Source organism: Cercospora beticola, chromosome 9 (genome assembly GCF_033473495.1).
Source record: "Cercospora beticola chromosome 9, complete sequence".
In the NCBI taxonomy this organism is placed as follows: domain Eukaryota; kingdom Fungi; phylum Ascomycota; class Dothideomycetes; order Mycosphaerellales; family Mycosphaerellaceae; genus Cercospora; species Cercospora beticola.
The window spans coordinates 2192369-2211481 of record NC_088943.1 but is presented as its reverse complement, the minus strand read 5'-3'; the positions used below and the strand labels follow the sequence as shown (position 1 = coordinate 2211481).

Below are 19113 nucleotides of genomic sequence, written 5' to 3'. Positions count from 1 at the left end.
GCTACGGAACCCTTGGCCTCCACCACCAACCACAACCTGCCACTGCAGACAATGTCTTCCACCAGTGGCCCAGACTTGGCACAGGTGTACAGAGACTACATCGCCGCGATCACTGAGTTTGGTCTCCCCACTTCACCAGACTGGCTATCCGACTTTGTCCATGTTGATGTCATTCACAACTCACACCCTCTCGGTATCCAGCAGTACAGAGCTCTCATTACTGCCAACATATCGGCGCCTCGCACAGAAATCACTGTTGAGAAGCTGATTGTGCAAGATGACCACGTTTCGGCTAGATTGCGATTCACGGTGCCTCACACCTGCAACTCATATCTGGGCCACTCTCTTGTGCCTGCAGCTGGAAGAGTGCACATAGCGCCAGACGGAAGTGTTGGCAAGAGAGACGACCACTCTTTTGACGTGTTTGAGCACGTCACATACCAGTTTGGCATCGATGAGGCTGATGGCAAGTGGAAGATCAAGGAAGTCTGGAGTATCGCCGACATCGAGCCGGTGAAGAAGAATTGCATTTGATGAAAGGCACAACCAGACGGAAATCTACAAGTACCCGCTTTGTGATCTCTCGTTGCGACTTCGATCATTGGCTCGGCTCGCTTCGACAGACAGACCGCCTTGGACACGCTCGACGAGGCAGAGTCACGAGAGGCGGAGAGAGACTTGACACTGAGGGAGCAGAAGTCAGCGGGTCCGATTGGATTTCATTTTCCACAGATAGCGACCTCGTGTCAGTCAAACCCCCGCTCTGGCCATCTGCTGATTGATTTCAAATAATTCACAGGATATATGATCGTACAAGGTCTGATCTCTCGAAGCCTCTCTACTGCTGCTTCTTCTGTGCAGCTGGTCCCATCTCTTTGCTGAAGGACATGTATGAGACCTCAAGGCCAGAGATGGCGTTGAGCCCGACGTAGAGGATGGAGAGTAGCAGGAAGGCAACCACGAGACCCATGAAAATACCTGCATTCAGGTCAGCGTTGCGGACTTGGACATCTGAATGCCATGACTTACCAGGCGACAAGAACTGGTACTTTTCAAATAGCGGCAGCTTGTCTTGCGGGTTGTCACTCTTTGATTGCCTCTTCAACCCGTGCTGCACATCTCGCTTCAAGTCCGTGTGCAGACCGTTGTGTCCTGGAGGAGTATTCTCCGCTTCATAGTCGATTTCTGCGCCCTGTTCGCTTCGTGACGGTGTCCCGATATATATGATCGTGTGTGCGGTGTGGTTGGCGAGCACACTGTGGAGGTGCGAGTCTAGCTCCGCATCCGCCTGTTGCAGGCTCTCCTTCCTTAGATCATGGTCGCCTCGTGGCGCCGCGTGGACCAAAGGTCCAATGACTGCTGCCGTTGGCTTTGATGTCGACGATGTGACTGTCACACCTGTCAGCGTCTCTTAAACTCTCCTCATTGAAGCCGCAGATGTCGCATACACTCTTCAACACTCATTCTCTTTCCACCACACTGTCTGCTCACTGCAGCTGCAACTCTTTCCGCATCAATCTCGCCGATGACCTCTGGAATCTGCACAACACTCTTGTATTCATCCCTTGCTGTCCTCCTTGCCAGCTTGGGCATGTTCTCTTGTCGCAAGTCGGCGGCGTGGATGGCGGGTTGCTCCACAAATACGTATACGCTGGAGCCGCATAGCGATAACGTTGGTTCGAGTCCGCTTTCAATGTGTGCTGATGTGGATATTTGCTCGCTTCGCAGAGACGTCTGGTCCAGTCTGTGATGCCATCAGCAGATGCTCGTTGCCTCCCGTCCACACGCATCATCGTACCGCTCAGTGCTCAGCAGCAAGAACGGGCTCGCATCGCGGAGAGCATATGCGGAGCTTGCCGCCGCGAGCAGCGATATCGAACTTCGCAGCATCATTGTTTGAGTGTGTATGTGTTGGCAAGGTCGCCCGTGCCTGCCGGCCTGGTGATTGCCCGTGAAGCTGTCAACGGAACCGGAGGAAAGTTTGCCGAGTCAAATCCGAACCCGATCGCGCATTTTCCAGACCATCGACGCCCTCACCTTCACTTCGCGATCTACCCACATCGGCTAGACGAAATGGCTCCTCCGGCGAAGAGACGAAAGCTCGACCCACTCAGACGCCAAAAACCTGTCGAAGAGCTCACTTTCAGCATCGATGCACGACAAGAATACCTCACCGGCTTCAGCAAGCGAAAGCAAGCCCGAAAAGAGCAGGCCCGAGAACATGCAATCCAAATGACAAAAGAGGAGAAGGTCAGGGAGAGGAAGGAGGTACGTGTATAAAGAGTCAAAGCAATTTGTAAATGCTGCTCCGAGCATGTCGACCTGACACAATTATCTCCAGCTCCGCGAACAACGCAAAGCGGACCTCGAATCACATGTAGCAGAGGTTAACAAAGTCCTGAAACAACAAAACGCCCTCGCAAATGGCCGAGATGTGGACGATATTTCGAGCTCCGACGATGAATTCTCTGGGTTCGACAACGAAGATTCCGCTGCACCAGCCGTCGCAGAGGTTGAGCTCCCGGATGAAGCAGAATATGTCGACGAAGACAAATATACTACTGTGACAGTTGAGCCTATGGGCGAAACATCTTCAGAAGAAGAGGAAGATGGTGAAGACGGGAAATCTAAAGATGTGTCCAAAACAACAAACTCAGAACCTGAAGTCAAGAAGAAGAAACGACCTTGGGATAAGACAGGCGACGGAGGTGTCAAGAAGAAGAAGCAGAAGTTTCGGTATGAAAGTAAAGCGGAGCGCAGTCTAGCAAGATCGAAACAGAAGTCGAAGAATTCGAAGGCGGCCAAGGAGAGGAAGGAGAGTGGTGGGGGGAGTAGTAGCGGGAAAGGCGGGAAAGGTGGAAGGAAGAAGAAGTGAGAAAGCCATCCAACGAAGGGGAGATCGATACCATACAACTCCAGTCGTCTGTCATTCTCTCGCATCATGGACGCGATCGAAGCCGAATTTGATGTGCTGCTTGTGCAGTGCAGTTTGGAACAGCCAATTTCTTCGGTCACAACAATACCCTGTCCTAATCTGTTCTCTTTCAACTACCCGGCACTGCACGCACCGGAGACCGAGTGCGCTGCGCCGCCTACGCAATGTGTTTTGCAGCGGAGTTCCTCAGTAGCGGACAGCACGCAAAGGAGTAACACCGTTCGGATTAACCACAGAGTTCTCCGAGAATTCTCCAAACATGGCGCCAGCAACTGACTCTCCATATACGGCCGCTTTCGAGGCCAAGCGGGGCCAGCACGTCGATCCGATCGGTGAATCCTCGATTCAGAAAGGCCCTTCCTCAAAAATGTTTCTTTCCACAACGCCATCCTTTGACAATCGACTTCAGCGTTTACCCATTTCTTACGAGCCTATGGTGAGCACTGCGACGCTGTTCATGTGACGAACGAGGATCCACCTTCTTGGACTTCGTCGCCAGCTCCTTGGCCAGCAGCTCATGCTGTGTAACGCGAGAAAGTTCAGCAACGCCCGTTAGCGGCCGCTTGCGTATCGTCCAATGCAATATCAACAGTGTGATCACAAGAACTTGCCTCTTAGCACTATCAGGTTTTACAAGTGCGTTGGTCATAATCTCAGGAAGTCTGCGATCAGCCCCGGATGCAGACTTTGGAGGAGCGGCAGAACGCTTCAATTGTGATATTCCACCGGTAGCAGACACTCGGACATCGAACTGTGCCCGAATGCCTACCAAATACGATTTTCATTGAGCAACAAAGAGGTAGATTGTCCGGAGGTCTGAAGTGAATGGTATGAACTGCATTGAGCAAACATGTCAAGACTGGCATATATGTTCGGTGGGCGTTCTGCTGCCCCAAGCGATCCATGCTGTACTGTCATTCACCGCCATGGAGTTCTGGAATGCGCCTGATCACTTGAACGACCCACGCACTATCGCTATCGGACAACATGCTGAATTACGGAGTGAGATATCGAAGTTGCTCGCACGCATCCAGTACGATCCGACAACAAATACAGAAATACAAGATGGTCTTCGAGCTCTTCTGCACAGGTCAACAGCACTCGATCAAACACTCAAGTTGTTTGTGCCTGGCCCATACTACAATCACGCCTCTTCTCTGAGATCGTACGCCTTGGCGGCAAAGGCTTTCGGTATCGTAGAACTGCTTGAGATGATTCTCGGTCACCTGGACCAGGCTTCTCTCAGTAATGCCCAAGCCGTCTGTCGTGCTTGGGAGGATATCATTGAAGGATCTGCGCCTCTGTCTCAAGATCGATATAGGTTGTTTCATGCACCTCCAAAAATCTTCCGTACAATACCGACGACCCACACGCCAAAAGAGTTCTCGACAAGCATTAGGTTTCACGCTCACAAAATGCACTCCAAGCCAGGGCCAAAATCGTTGCAACTTCAGTGGACTTCCATCATCGCACAGCTGACAGACGAGAATCATCTCGTACCGCGATCTCTCAACGCTGCTTGCCGCGACATTTTGATAAGTGAAAATCCCGTTGTCAAATCAATGCGCATATGGCAAAGCTGCACAAGATCAAGGCATGAGATCATTCCTGCTAACACCTACTTCCCAGAATTCTGTACAGTAGGTGACGAGCCACCTGAGGAGATTACCGCATCGTCTTCAGTGCTCACAACATCGTCTCCTTGGGCTTCATCGACCCTCCAGTGCATCTTACATGGCCCAGGATTGTGGGCACCGCACATGTTGACTTGCGAAGACACCATGAAGCCCATGAAGCTAAGAGGACAACGTCTTGGGTATATTCTGAAGAGGGATACGGTACTGAATGATGGTGGACTTGCACTTGGAGACCTCTACGATGTTGCCAGCAAGATTAGCGCGACGCATGACCATTGCCCCTACCAAGCGGAGCACGAATATGATCCAGCTACTGGAAATGTCATGATGGATTTCCAGTTCATCGGTTTGATCAATCTCGAAAACCGCCTCTGGGTTAGTCAGATGAAGTGGAAGTGGGATGCTGAGAACAAACGCGCATATGGAACGGCTTCCGAGGACAACGGGAAGTAGACAGCTCGGGATGCCAACAAGACTTGGCTGGAGCTAGATCTGTTGCATTGCTCTGACTTCAGGTCGCTTGCGTGAGTTGGAAACCAGCCATAGCGTATCACAACTTGCTACGATCTGCTGGGTGGTACCTCACCATCATGTTTCGTCTCCGACATAGCTGTACGCTCGATCGCGCCAGGGCCAGTCCCTGGTCGCCAAACATGGATTTCAGCGGATGTAACAATACTTGACTGTGGCCTCGCTCTTCTTCTAACTAAGATTGGCGGCTTCTTCTCGGCCGCTAACGGCTGCCTTTGAACTCTCTCGCGTTACACAGCATGTATGCCAAGCATAGCAGGCAACCCGAGACTGATGGCGGGCGAAAATTGGTCGGCACTGATCGGGACGTACTGGTAACATACCTATCGAGAAAAACGAATCACAAGTGCGACCCGTGGAAAACTTAACCGTGACTTCTTCTGTATGCAACTACCCCTGAGTGCATGCGCAGGTAGCCAAGCCAAGCAGCAAAGCTTTCCATGGATCAAGAGCCAGTCCGTTCAGGCGCTTGCATTCAGAAGTAAATGCATTCAGAGGTAGCCACGATTACGAAGTCACTGTACTGCTTCTTGGGATCTGTCAATCTATGACAAAGTGCTTGAATACTGAGACTACTAGCACCTCTGATACTACGCCGTTGCCGGGGACAGCCGCCAAGGTTGTGCTACTGAGCTATGTCCGAGACATGGTGGCTCTTCACAGTGAAATTGCCTGAGGGAGAACGTTCTCCAACATGGCAGCGAGACCTCCGCCTCCAAGCGTGGGCAGAAGAGCGGCTAAGCCAGGAAACTGTCTGAAAGACAAGCACATGTACCTTCCGGGGGAAAACCTGGGAGCTGCTTCATACCGCAAAAACGTCTATCAAACACTTCATTCCACGTTATGAATCGCTGAGCACATCCCTTGACCATGCGTACATCGTAGTCCTTTGAACGACAGAACGCACTTTCATCCTCGTCCTAGGCAGCCTACTCCACAATCTCCTCCGTCTCCTCCAGGATCTCCTCAAAGATCTCCTCCACGACCTTGCTATCTCCTTCACTGTCCTCCACAACCAACGCCTGTTGCTCAGGCGAGATCTCAGGCAGACCCATGTCCTGTCTCTCCTCGAGCAGCTCCTCCTTGGTGCGTTCACGCCATGCGAGCCATTCCTCGAGTTGTCGGCGACGATTCTCAATGACCTCCTTGTCAGCAGAGCTCTTCTTGGCTTGATCTTGCTCTTCGAAGGTCTTGGAGTACTCGCGAAGGTTCTTGCGAATCTCCTTCATCTCCTCCTTGCTGAGCAGGCGCTCAGGGCGTGGTCGCCAAGTGAACTGCTTGAAGCCTTCGACAGGCTCCTCACGAAGAAGTTGACCAGCGAAGGAGTAGAGATGGTAGCCGTTTTCCATGCGGTGTTTCCACACTGATGCGCTGGTCGCGACAAATCGTCCACTGGGGTCCCATTCAATATCTGTGATACCGTAGTGGTCGGCTGTGTTCATGAGTTGGAGGTTGGCAGTAAGATCCTTCTCCTTCTCGTCCTTCTCACCCTCGAAGTCGAAGTCCCAGAAGTCCAGATCGAAGCTCTGCTGGTTCAACACTGTGGCAACAATACAGAATCGGCCATTCGGTGACCAGTGAATGGCATTGTTGTTCTTCTTGTCCACGGTGCGAATGAGCTTGAAGTTGCCAACGGCATTACCCTTGGCCTTCTCAGGAGCGAAGAAGGAGACGGAAGTCTTGGGGGGAATAGCAGCACCGGCGGGCACTTCGCCAGCAGTTATGAGGACGAAGCGATCACCTTTTGGCTCCCACGCGAAGTTGATGACGGTGTCCTTCAAGCTGTCGACAACTTCGACAGGCACACCCTTTTCTTGTACGCGGAAGATTTCGAGGTTCGTAGCGAGCGACTTCTTCGATTTGCTGTGTCGATCCACCTTGCAGCAGAGGAATTTCGAGTCGGATTGCCAGTGGAGCTTCGCGTCGCTAACGTTGAAAAGGTTTCGTGTTCGGACAATCTCTTTTGACGGAATAGACATGATACCGACCTTGGCCGGGTTTGAGCCCATCTCAGGTGTCCAGTATGCGAATAGTTGCTCGTAGTCCTTTTGCTCAATGCGCTTTGGATTCGCCGGGCACCACTCAAAGTCCTGTACTCCTTCGATCTTCACGCTTACCTTGTCCATCAGTCGCATGCTGGGAAGTTCGTAGACGGAGATGCTCTGGTTGGGTGTCATTCGTGCAACGTATTTCGAGTCTGCAGACCACTTGAAAGCTGGCCATTGAATCTTTTGCTTAATCGGGTTGCCTTCGGGGTCGAGGCCAGGGCTAGGAAGGTCGAGCGTAACGAAGGATCGAAGAGGCTTGCCGGTCGCGACGTCCCAGATGATGTAGTTCTTGCCATCCTCCTCGAGCGAGAGGATAGGGTTGCCTTCGTCGACAACCATGGGGCGGTGCGACCACGTTGTGACGTACTTCTCATTGGGCGAAAAGTCGACCAGGTTGACGCCTGGGTGCATGAATCGCTTTTGCCTCGACCACTGCGGGCCTCCCCACAGCTGAACACCTTGCGCATGCATCGATGTCAAGTATGTGCCTTTTGGTGACCACTGCACGAATGACTCTGTCCAGTGTTGACGATCCACAATCTGGTCAGGCGCAGCTTCCCTCTCGTTCCAGAACACGCCCACATTATCACCGCGGTACATGACGAACTGGTCTCTGCCATCTGCATCTCCCAACCACCATCGCAAGTGCTCTTTCTCTTCGAATGGCGCGATCTCTGGTGCCTTGTATGTCTCGTCGATTCTTCCCTCACGACCGAATCGCTCAATATCGGTGAGCTTGTTGACAGCCATGGTGTGCTTCTTGTCGAGCGGCTGCGCGTGAAGTGCCTTGACTGCGGCAGCGGCCTGTGCTGGAGTCTCATACTCGACGAAAGCGAATCCCTCTGTCTGGCCTGTCTCGCCGCTGAGGGGCATGAACACATTCTCCTCCTTCGTCTTCCCGACCTTGGTCAAGCTGCGCAGCAAGAACTTGATGAGCTTGTCCTTGCTGGCTTCGGGAACCTTCGGCAGGCCGTCGATGACAATGAAGGTGTCGAGGCCCTCCTCCATCACTGTCTCAAATTTCTCGCGCAAGTCTGAGAAGTCGATCTCCTCATCGTCAACCTCGTACTCCGTCTCCGGATCGAGGTTCTCGAAAGATGGCGCCATGGTTGCGGTATTGATGTGCGTGCGCTTTCCGATGAAAGCGCTGGACGAGCAGATGGCGGCCGTGTATTGTCGTCGTCCTGTGCTGCTCGCTGCCGCCCGAACTTTGGCGTTTGGAAGTCGCGAATTGAGAAAGTGTTAGCCCCACGTTTGCCAAGAGCTTCCTTATGATGCCTGAGGCTTCGCTTCTGTCACTGTCACGACCACGATGTCAAGGAGTCAATCAAAGTGACTCAAACTTGACTCACTATACATCGCTGTCTACATTCGTGATGTATCTCTCTAGCACACCTATCTTGCTTCGAATTGCTGCATATGACTTCTCAAATCGCATCTGTACACCTTTACAACTGCTTCTTCGTATTGTACTCATTGACCTGCTTTAGCAACACGTCTCCGTCACCCCCATTTGCCACGTACCACTTCGGATCAATGTGGTTCAGGTTCAGATAAGGACTACAGTCCGCCTTCTCCGCACCCAGCCGGTTTTCTGGTGTCCAGCCCATTCCCAGATGTGCCCAAGGATTCTTGTCGTGGTATTTAATCTCGAAATCCTCGTATCGTGGCTTCTCGATGACCTGCTGGTAATGCATTGAAGATCCAGGCCATACTGCGTTGACGCGGCCGGTCTCGTTATTCTTGTACCAGGATCGACAGTCTTCTTTCCACACAGTGTGCTTGATCCATTCTTGCACGTGAGCATTGAAGGAGTCGGTGATGTCTTGTCTGGGGACCCAGGAGTGGATGTTCTCATTCTGCATCTTCTTGATGATGCTGATAGCGTAGTCGGAGACGGAGTGAAGGGGTCCCATAACAGAGCCTATGATTGATCATGTAAGTAAGCGAAGCTGCAGAAACTGCCGAAGTGACTCTCACCATTCTCGACTGGCCAGGTTGGGCCGATGAAGGTGATGAAGTTGGGGAATTCCGCAATACCCAGACCAAGGTAGGACTCAGGGCATACTTTCCATTTTTCCTGTGGTCATTGTCAACGCATTATCGCGCAAGTGAGTGGGCTGGGGCAAGCATACCTTGAGGTCAATTCCGCCCCTCCCGACAATGGGAAAGCGTGGCTTGTAAGAGACATCGAAGCCTTCAAACCAGAGATCAGTACGTCTCTCATGCGCTCTCTGCATCACCACACTTACCTGTAGCACAAACAACAGTATCAACTTTTCTCTCTACACCATCTTCACCCACAACGCCATCTTCCGTACAGCTCTTCACGGCGGTAAAATGCACATCTACATTTTCCTCTTGGATCGCCAACATGTATGGATCGCCAGGCGTGATTCTTCTACACCCCACTCCAAAGTTGGGTGTGAAGCCCTCCAGCAACCTCTTGTCCTTAATGAATTCCGCCATACGTTCACGGAACATTTGCTGTCCTTGCTTTTGCGCTTCTGTATCAGAGTAGAACGCTCCCCAGAGACCATTGACTTGATCTTCAATATCTTTGGCGTGGGCAACGAGGGCTTTGGGGTTGTGCCGGAACTCATCGCGTTCGGCAGGATCGTATTCCTTGTTCTGACCGTAGTTGTTGGCGATCTGGACGAACCAGACACTGGATCAAAGTCAGTCTCAAGTCTAAGATAGCTGGAAGCTGGTCACTCACCCCGTCCGGACGAAAACATCAATGTGCTTCGTATGAGGTTGCATAGTCGGCACTGTCTGGATCGAACTGGCTCCTGATCCAATCACGGCCACTCTATCGTTCTTCCACTCTTCGGTCTGATATTCCTTTGGCCATCGAGCAGTGTGCACGACTCTTCCTTTGAACTTATCCTTGAGACCTGGAATGTCTGGCCACTTGAAGTTGTTCAAGATTCCAGTTCCGTGCAGAAGCAGGTGACAAGTATCCTCGAACTCTCTTGGCTGTTGTCCCGGTGCTGTCTGTCGTAGCTTCACAGTCCACTCGCCCTTCTCCTCATTCCAATACGTTCCAATGACTTCAGTGTTGAATGTCATATATTTGCGCAGATCAAAAGTGTTGCACACCTTGTCCAAATACTTCCAGATATCTGGAGAGTAGGAAAAGAATCGTGGCCAGTCCGGATTCAAGGCGAACTGGTAAGTGTATGCATGAGATGGGATATCACAGGCGCATCCAGGGTATCTGCGCGGAGTTCAGCACCTGCTCATGCCCTAGGAGTCGCTGGCTATACCTGTTCTCGAGCCAAGTGCCACCAATATCTTCATTCTTCTCGTAGATGACATGCTCGACATTTGCCACGTCTTTCTGGATACGATATGCCATCAAGATACCAGTGACACCGGCGCCGATTGTGAGCACCCGCAGTTTGCGGTTGTTGGGGTCATCTTTGCATTGTCAGTGGTTACCGAGATTGCGATTTGCTGGGACTTCGTACTGTATGTGATTTCTTGATTGACATGGTAGCCAGACGATCCAGGCTGTGAGTAGTCGAATGTCTCGCCTGCGGCGACTGCGTTGAGATCGGGTGCCATGTTCAGAGCAAAGAATGTGTGAAAGCCAGGACAATGGGACGCGAGGTTCGAAAGTGGGCTGCTGCTTCACTATAGACTACCTTCTACTGTACCTCCGGCTGTCCTGAGAGCTTCCAGATGAGCGGAGCACTAGCCTCGGACTGTGTAATGGAGACTCGTGCAGGGCGACCCGCCGCGCATGCTGTGCAAGCTCTTGGACGCCTGCGGTAGATGGTGTCTGCCAAAACAGTGACTAGTATTGGCTGGAAGCTGCATGATCGGCATGAGCACGCGCTGCATGCGCGTAGCCCACTTCGCCGCTTGCCCAGCCCGCACTTGAGATCATGGTATCTCGTGCCTTGCATTGTAACAACAGCTTGCCACAGTATCGAGTCGGCGGTTTCGAGTAATGTGGCACGAGTTCGCAACACGGGTCGCCTCTTCAGCCTTAGTGCCATAGCAAAGGTGGCGATTCCAGAGCGGGGAAGTGTCGAGAGGTGGGGACATCCTTCTCAGCTCTCGGCAGCACAAGGCGGCCGACGCTCGCCCATTACACATCTGGACCTGACAAAACACATTGCCCAATGCGGAGCAAGCGAGTCTCTCTTCGTTTGGATCCTGTATATCAGCTAACAGTGAGAGGATCACTAGCGCTTACCAACGGCAGGATTCGATGCTTGAAGGCTTTCAGCACACTGGCGAAGTGCACTGGTGTGGCACTCTCTATCGTGGTTGTGCTATCGCCGAACCCAACCCACTCTATATCTGCGCCCCGAGGAAGTGCATTGGCCGCGATGACTGCCAATGGTGGCACGCACTTGCTGGATTCATCGCGAATGTCTTTCTCGTGCCTCGAGGATGATGAGTGTGTTTGCCACCCGCCTCTACGTGAGCCATGTCGCTGATCCCAGACATCAAAGTCGTCGTCATCTTCGGGCTCACCACCTGACGTAGGTAACGATTGTGGAGTGTGATATTCCTTCCATGTGTTGCGAGCCATGTCAGCACGTGTGGTCAGCACCGCCTGCTCAATACCATCTGAGGCGATGAAAGCGATGCAACAAGCCCATTGCCCGACTTGCATAATTCTTCCAATCCGGTCGAGATGTTGCAGAGCAAATACACTTTGCAGGGTGAAGTCGTGGCTTTCGCCCTCTGATGAGTGATCAGGTAACTGCATACTTGCTGGGATTAGCGGAATCTGTCCCGCAATGTAAGTCTTCTGTCGGCCTGGTGCACTTAGCTTGATGGACTGCGAGTATGGACCAATGTTCGCAGGCGCCCAGTAGGAGCGAGATTGTACATGTAAGCCGTCCCTTTTGCCAGACTCCACTACTACTGATATCGCGAGTAGTGCGTTCTCAGGAAGCACATCTCCACAGGCAACCGTAACTCGCGCAGGTGGGTTAGGCTTGCTGAAATAGCTGCCGTAGACTGGATTGACCGAAGTGAAGTCGTCCATGTTCCGGAGCACTATCGTTACGTTCGCGATGTCTGCGATGGTAAGGCTTTTTCGAGCCAGTGTAGCAACCACTTGATCCATGATGGCTTTCGTCTGTGCCGCTGCAGTGGTGCCTTCGCCAGTGATGTCGGCCAGTACTTCTATGTCAGGATCGGGTCCACCGTTCCATGCTGCGCCAGACGCTGACATCTGACAGAAAACGGGGGTGCCGCCATCGGCTTCGAAGGAGGGCCTATTTCGAACTGCCTGCAGTATGGACTCAAACCTGGCCTCAAGCAAAGCCGGCATGCGTACAGAGGTGTTCGACGAAGGTTCACTCTCTTGGTCAGCGTTCAGCACGACAGCAGCCTCTGTCAATCTGACCGAAGCGCTGCCCGCTTCACCAGGCACATTCCTGATGTTCTCGGGAGCGACCACTATTCTGCCCTTCCACAACGGCGCTGGACCCGATATGGCTAGAGTCTCGAATTCTCCACCTTCTCCCAAGACTGCTCCATCACCCGGTGTACCAAAACGTTCAGCGGCTTTGCTTAGGCGAAGTCTTGTGCGTGCGTCTGCCACGTTTTGCCACAAGAAGCTCTCGTCGAGTCCCCCAGAGGCCACCTTGATGATCCGAGAGTCTTGCCCAACTGCTGCCATGTCTTCCAGCAGAGACGTTTGCGTTTGCGGAGGTAGTGTAGGCCATTGCCAAAGATATGAAAGGGGCGTGAGACCAAGCCTGAGCGCAACGGACTCCACTCGAGTGCGCTGATAATCCGACATGATGGCGCCGGTGCTCACCGCATTGACTTCGGGATGTGCGGCGAGTATTTTCCGCAGTAGAGGTAACAAAGATTCGGTCTCATCTTCGGCACTGCTGTGGTGGTAGTCGCGATCTTGCACTGCGGCAGTTCCGCAGATTTCCTGACGATATAATGGCAGACCGAGAGCTTGCTCGTACAGCGGTATTATGGCGTGACCGATCGTCTGATACATGAAGCTGTCCAAGTCCTCCTCATCCCGAGACTTGGGGTGCAAGTTGGCAAGAGCGACGACTTTGTGGCCGTTCGCTTGGCAGTGCAGAATAGAAAAGAACGAGTCCTTACCGCCAGAGATCAGCGCAACGACATTGAGACGCGACATACTGGCTCTCTTCTTCAGGTCTTACGCGTGCAGATCTCAGAGGCTTGTCCGAACTGTCTTCACGAGTATGGTAGACGGCAAGAATTCCGGGAAAGACGACTACCGCGGGTCAGAAAGCTTTCGAGCTGTTCTGCAACAGGGCATAGATACAGAAAAAGAGGATGTTCAGCGTCCAGCACGCCAACAGGACCACTTGGAAAATGGCTGTCGAGTCGGAGTTGGCTGAAGCGCCGAGTTTGCAATGAATTTGCTCTGTGCACGATCGGACACACGTTCTATCATGGGGATAGACGAACGAGCAACGTTTGGGAAACTGAATTAGATCATGCGCCGCACGAAGAAGAAAAGGTGAAGAGATCGCGTCGCGCAACAGAATTTTGATGCGGCGGACGGAGGCTACGGAGCGGCCCGAACATGTCTCTTGGCATTCCCGTGTCGTGAGAAGTCGAAGTCGAAGTCGAAGCAACTCTTCAAGCTGCTTCAGTTCCTGTATCTCCAAGCCCAACACAAAACGACGACCTATCTCTGCATCATTTCTCACCACCCTATATTAAGACTTCTGTGTTTCAGTTTGCTGCCACACTGACCTGAGTTTTGATGTTAGATGCCAAAATCAGGTGCTGATGTCCGTGGCAGACGCGTACCATGCTCCCACGGACTGTGCGCATGATTCTTGACCAGGCTATCGAGTGTGAGGATTCAAACGATGCAGTTGCATATCTCTCAGTCTCTGTGTGCGGATCAAAGTCGTCTATTGGCACCGCCGAGCATGGCCGACAGCTGAGCATTTGTGCTCACAAGACACACTTGCTCACAACAGACGACCTTCATCGCACGACAGTGGTCTGCCCAGCATGAACTGCTGGAGAGACCGAGCCTCCTGCTGTCTTTGCTGACTGTCTTCGATAGGTAAAGCTTCATCTACTCATGGCTAAATGCTGGCCGCCCGCATGCAATGCACTGATCGTCAGGCACACACACTGAAAGTGGGCTGATCAGCCTGGACACGGCAGCAGTCATCCGGGCACACGCTCGAGGCCGATAGCATCATCATGCACATAATCTAGGATCTTGCTGCAGCGCGAAGTGCGGGGAATGTTCATGCTCAAGCCGGGCGCCCTTATAGAAAATGTCCACGCATTCGGACCAGCCCAGCATCGCCAGCCAATGTATCATTATCAATTATGGCCTTCACGAATATCCTTACCAAGCTTGGTTACGGAATCCTCATCCGAGGAGCACTATTATCGGTCCACGCCAGCGAGCAGGAAAGATCAGTAGTTTTCGTTGCAGAATCAGCGCCCTCCGATGCAGGTGTTCCCTTGGAAAGCTTCGTCACTTACAGTATAGAGTTTTCCTCCTTTCCAGACTTTGCAGGCAACAAATCTGCACCAAATGAATTCTCCGACAACCTCTTGGAAAATCTCGGTAATCTACAGGGCACGAAGCCACATATACGTGTCGGCGGCAATACTCAAGACTATGCAGTCTTCAATGAGTCGCTGGACGTGGCATCAGTGGGCATTGTGAACCCGGATATTTCTCCTGACTATCCGACCACTTTGACTATTGGGCCAAAATATTTTGAGTCGTATCAAACATGGCCAGGTGTGCAGTTTGTGCATGGATTCAACCTCGGACGCAACAGCTCTACAGCAAGGCAAGGACTCCTCGACTCTGTATCGTACGCATGCGAAGCTCTGAGAGACCGACTCCTGTTTTGGGAGCTTGGTAACGAACCAGATCTGTTCAAAACTTCTGCTCAAGGGCCAGTGAGACCTCGAAACTGGACAGAGCACGACTATGTCGAGGAATGGCAACATTGGACAAGGGCCATCCGAGTGGAGATGGGACAGTCCTGTCCCGAGCTTGCAAGCAACGAGAGCTATCAGTACTACGCGCCATCGTTCTCGGGAACGACGAATAGCTTGGAGCCACTGAGAACATGGCAAGCTGGACTGAACGAAGATGGCATCATTGGCATGATCAGTTCTCACAAGTATGAATCGAATCAGGCTCGAGGAAAAGCTGCTAATCGCTCACAGCTACATCTCCGGTGCCGGATCTCCTGGTGTCACTTTGCGAGGCACTCTGATGAATCACACCTCTACCGTGAACTCGGTCAGAAAACACGTCAACTCGTCTCGCCTAATTCACGAACTTGAGCCTGACCTGCCCTACATCCTCGGCGAGACCAATTCTTTATACAATCAAGGTCGGCCAGGCCTCTCCAACACTTTCGGCGCAGCCCTGTGGGGCGTCGACTTCAATTTGTGGTGCGCAGCGAACAACATCCGACGCGTACACATGCACATGGGCACGAATTACCGCTACCAAGCTTGGCAGCCTATCGACACCGATCTCGTAGCCAAAGGAACGAAAGCGCCATATTACGCGAGTATCGCTGTCGCAGCCTTCTTGGGCAATATCACCGATTGCCCACCCAAGATTATCAACATCCCACTTCAAAAGGACACAGAAGCGGCGTATGCGTCTTACCTGGACGGAAACCTGCGCAAAATCATCGTGATTAACATGCAATCGTATAACGCGACGGACTACAATGAGGAGTACCTGACCCCGTATCCTCGACCAACCGAGACGTACACTTTCCAGCTTCCGACTTCTTTTGCAGATTCCAAAGTCGAACTACAGCGTCTTTCTGCGAATGGTAGTGATGCGATCACCGGAATTACGTTCGATGGATACAGCTACAATTTTGAATTGGATGAAGGTCGACCGGTGGCACTAAGCAATGTCACGAGAGGAGAGGTGGCAACTGTGAATGATGAAGGCAGGATTGAGGTGGATGTTCTGAGGAGCGGAGCTGTGATCCTGAACTTTTGAGCGAACATTGGGATCTGGTATCAAAGGTAAGTTACATTACTGTTGCAGAAGAGTGAAGTATTCAAGTATTAATGTGTCCTGGTCAATATAGCCTCCCTCTCGAATTTCAAGTCATTTCGTGTCCCGTTTCGTTAGCCTGTCATCCAGCGCCAATGCTATGCGTTACGACAAGTTCAGACCTCCCAAGAACGCCGCGTGGAGTCGTCAATCTGTGCTTGTTTTGTTCCAGTACTGTTGCGCCTGGTCTCTACGACTTCATTCACACTCTTCTTTCACGCAAAAGACACATGACCCTTCTGCAGCTTCGCCTTCAATGCGTCTACTTCTTGATGCAACTTTGCGATCTCATCCAGGTCTTCTTGTGCATGTGCTTGTGCGGGAAGAGCTAACGCTATTGAGAACAGCAGTCAGCATATGTGCATCGCAATGCGATAGACGAGGAGGGAGGCTAACCTTTGGGTTGTGTCGCACTCTTTGGCTTCTCAAACTCGGGAGTATGTGGTGCGGAATTCTGGTGTTCTTCGGTCTCGAAATGCACGATCGCGGGACCATCGAGACCAATGCAGAAGTGGGAGAGTGGATTGCTGGCTAGATCGTCGTCGTAGAAGCGTGCACCGCAGATTTGGCAGAGGCTGGACATGGTTTGATTGTTGTTAATGGTGGTTTTGATTCAAGTAAGGTGGTGGAGTGTTTTGTTGTGTACCGTGAACTTGGTGATAGAGAAATGTTTGGCTACCTACTGTTTCGCTCTTCTATATATCGACATTTGAGTATCGTGGCGAGACACAACCTATGTCACAGGTCGTGATGATGTTACATATCTCACCACCATGCCGTACGGGATTGCTTGGCGGCGTGATCAAGCGGTGAGGTCCGCCCTGGTCTTTCCGATTGCCATCCCTGTCGCGCGAGGAATTATCGTTCCACTTCACCTGCTGCGTCAACAATGCAACACTGTAACCAAGCTACGGTGTCACAAACTCATGAGCCGCCATTCGCATCCTTCTCATTCTTTGAGCCGACAAATCATATGCCATGCCACAGTGTTCGACAAGATACCCCAGTGCTCTCACCCGTGCCGACGGCCATCAAATTCAGCAGTAGCAGCTCTGATTACGAACATTCACGGCAAGTCCAATTGAGACCTTCGACGATGTTTCCTGCATGTCGAAGAAGAGTTTGCATTCGATCGCGTTTGGTTCCACCGTCTACTGCCCATCCCGGAGTTTGCACGCTCTCTGCAGTCCCTCACAGCTCTCAAAGATATCCTGCGCCTTCTTCAAGCCACGTCCGTCGCTTCGCTCGTCGAGGGTCCGAACATGTCTTCAAGTTGGGCAGACGTCAGAAGCTTAGATGGCTCTCCAATGCCGGTAACGCGCGAGCCAGGATAGAGCGGTGCCGGTCCGGTGTACGTCGAAGAGATCTGGTACGGACTGCTGGTCTTTGCCTGGGTCATGAACCGTCTCAGGTAGTCTGCTAGTCCAGCAACATTTTGCTCCCACAGTATCCGCTCCTTTTCCCGATCGACCGCCCAAAACATGTTATCTGAGTTGTATGAGAAGGTGATGATGCCTCGAAACTGTTTCAGAATTTTCGTGACGGGCAGACGCTCATAGTCTTCCTCAGTCAAGATCTCTTGGTATGGGCACCTGGAGCGTATCAAGCCTTCTTCCCTGAGATGCATGAATGTGGCATCGATGGTCAGTGTTCGCAATTGGGCGAAGTGTTGCAATTGCTGCATGATATCGACGGAGGAGGAGCGCGCTGCGGTACAGAAGAGTTTGAAGAGATGTAGGCCGTGGACATTGCGGATCTCTCCTGACTGCTCCCAGACATCACACAAAGTCTGGCACTGCATGAAGACCGGGACGGCATTGGTGAAGAATCGTTTGGATACCTGAAAAAATTTTCTTGTCAGCACGCAGTCTTTCGGCTGACCTGCCAACGTGGACTTACAAGGAGTTTCTCGATTGCGTACTCAAAGGGTGGCAGCTTCTGCTCGTCGGCGAGTCTGCCCGCTTTGTATGACTCCCCCTCCAGCCATTTCACACTCGGGGTGACAAAGCTCAAACCAGCCTACCCGCTGCTCGCCAAAGGCATAGTCAAAGATTTGGCAGACAAGCTCCCGAGGCAGAGTCCAGAGCAGACAGCCGTCAGCATCAGGGCGAGCTGGAGAAAGATTTGGCATGGCTTGCGATGACGGGCAATTCCGAGTCGACTGGAAAATCAAATCGACTCGCAAGATCAAGCCAGCACGAAAGTGTTGCTTGGAGCAGCGATGTCGAAATTAAAAGTTCGCCTTTGAAAAGAGGCAGCGACGAACACAGCGAAGTTGGAGCCTTCTGTTGAGTATTATCGAGCGCTCAGGTGGGAAGTTCGAGGCCAGAGGTGCTGAGCTGTCGAATGAGAAACTTGATGGAGCCAACAACGAGCGAAATACATAACGTCGGCAGATCGGCAGGATCTTAGTAAGCTTGCACGTGAGGTGGGTGAATGAATACACGAACGACAAACAAATTCATGCTAATAATGAGAGGGCAGTGTGGAGTACAACAGAGCTGTACTCAATACTGATCAGTACCCAATGACTACAGACATCTACGCTGTTACATCTGTCGGTGTCAGCGGCGGTCTATCATCGTCACCCCAAGGCACGCCCCTTTTGTTAAGCACTATGATCGTGCGACAAAGGTTGGAATGGGAACATCTCTATTGTGTAAGTCACGGCTGATCAACCTTAGAAAACCTCCACGTTCTCAGCAGATCTTAGAACTGACCATCGCTGTGATAGCTCTTTGACCACAATGCTTCATACAATTGAGCGTGGAAGTGTAGATCCTACTTCCCTTGACTTTGGACAAGGGGTGGAGCTTGGCGCCGTATGTATATGCTCCGCTGAGTCCATGAGTAACACATTGCAGATCGAAGCTTGATGCGCCCACGTTGACGACTGTAATAGTAAGGAGCAGAAGCAGGCTCGAA

General features: G+C 52.0%; 10 protein-coding genes across 10 annotated transcripts; 4 read left to right on the top strand and 6 right to left on the bottom strand.

Moving 5' to 3' along the window:
* Positions 1-51: 51 nt before the first annotated feature.
* RHO25_013049 (uncharacterized protein) lies at positions 52-534 on the top strand (the record flags this gene model as incomplete). Its single annotated transcript, XM_023604319.2, has 1 exon — positions 52-534. One exon carries the CDS (start codon positions 52-54, stop codon positions 532-534), a length of 483 nt encoding a protein of 160 aa, XP_023450497.1.
* Positions 535-838: 304 nt separating this feature from the next.
* RHO25_013048 (uncharacterized protein) lies at positions 839-1893 on the bottom strand (the record flags this gene model as incomplete). The annotated part of the gene is made up of 4 exons (XM_023604318.2): positions 839-978; positions 1030-1389; positions 1449-1744; positions 1799-1893. 4 exons carry the CDS (start codon positions 1891-1893, stop codon positions 839-841), a joined length of 891 nt encoding a protein of 296 aa, XP_023450498.1.
* Positions 1894-2073: 180 nt separating this feature from the next.
* On the top strand, positions 2074-2875 carry RHO25_013047 (uncharacterized protein; the record flags this gene model as incomplete). Its single annotated transcript, XM_023604317.2, has 2 exons — positions 2074-2268; positions 2342-2875. 2 exons carry the CDS (start codon positions 2074-2076, stop codon positions 2873-2875), a joined length of 729 nt encoding a protein of 242 aa, XP_023450486.1.
* Positions 2876-3861: 986 nt separating this feature from the next.
* RHO25_013046 (uncharacterized protein) lies at positions 3862-5025 on the top strand (the record flags this gene model as incomplete). Its single annotated transcript, XM_065603634.1, has 1 exon — positions 3862-5025. The coding sequence occupies one exon, from the start codon at positions 3862-3864 to the stop codon at positions 5023-5025; it is 1164 nt and encodes a 387-aa protein (XP_065459706.1).
* A 1007-nt stretch (positions 5026-6032) lies between these two features.
* Positions 6033-8258, bottom strand: PRT1 (Translation initiation factor 3 subunit b; the record flags this gene model as incomplete). Its single annotated transcript, XM_023604316.2, has 1 exon — positions 6033-8258. One exon carries the CDS (start codon positions 8256-8258, stop codon positions 6033-6035), a length of 2226 nt encoding a protein of 741 aa, XP_023450032.1.
* Positions 8259-8599: 341 nt separating this feature from the next.
* Positions 8600-10721, bottom strand: RHO25_013044 (uncharacterized protein; the record flags this gene model as incomplete). The annotated part of the gene is made up of 7 exons (XM_023604315.2): positions 8600-9075; positions 9132-9231; positions 9287-9348; positions 9404-9819; positions 9871-10371; positions 10421-10574; positions 10625-10721. The coding sequence occupies 7 exons, from the start codon at positions 10719-10721 to the stop codon at positions 8600-8602; spliced, it is 1806 nt and encodes a 601-aa protein (XP_023450487.1).
* A 604-nt stretch (positions 10722-11325) lies between these two features.
* RHO25_013043 (uncharacterized protein) lies at positions 11326-13284 on the bottom strand (the record flags this gene model as incomplete). Its single annotated transcript, XM_023604314.2, has 1 exon — positions 11326-13284. The coding sequence occupies one exon, from the start codon at positions 13282-13284 to the stop codon at positions 11326-11328; it is 1959 nt and encodes a 652-aa protein (XP_023450484.1).
* Positions 13285-14468: 1184 nt separating this feature from the next.
* Positions 14469-16131, top strand: RHO25_013042 (uncharacterized protein; the record flags this gene model as incomplete). The annotated part of the gene is made up of 2 exons (XM_023604313.1): positions 14469-15283; positions 15330-16131. The coding sequence occupies 2 exons, from the start codon at positions 14469-14471 to the stop codon at positions 16129-16131; spliced, it is 1617 nt and encodes a 538-aa protein (XP_023450120.1).
* Positions 16132-16403: 272 nt separating this feature from the next.
* RHO25_013041 (uncharacterized protein) lies at positions 16404-16771 on the bottom strand (the record flags this gene model as incomplete). The annotated part of the gene is made up of 2 exons (XM_023604312.2): positions 16404-16522; positions 16585-16771. The coding sequence occupies 2 exons, from the start codon at positions 16769-16771 to the stop codon at positions 16404-16406; spliced, it is 306 nt and encodes a 101-aa protein (XP_023450119.1).
* Positions 16772-17410: 639 nt separating this feature from the next.
* On the bottom strand, positions 17411-17872 carry RHO25_013040 (uncharacterized protein; the record flags this gene model as incomplete). The annotated part of the gene is made up of 1 exon (XM_065603633.1): positions 17411-17872. One exon carries the CDS (start codon positions 17870-17872, stop codon positions 17411-17413), a length of 462 nt encoding a protein of 153 aa, XP_065459705.1.
* Between the last annotated feature and the right edge of the window lie 1241 nt (positions 17873-19113).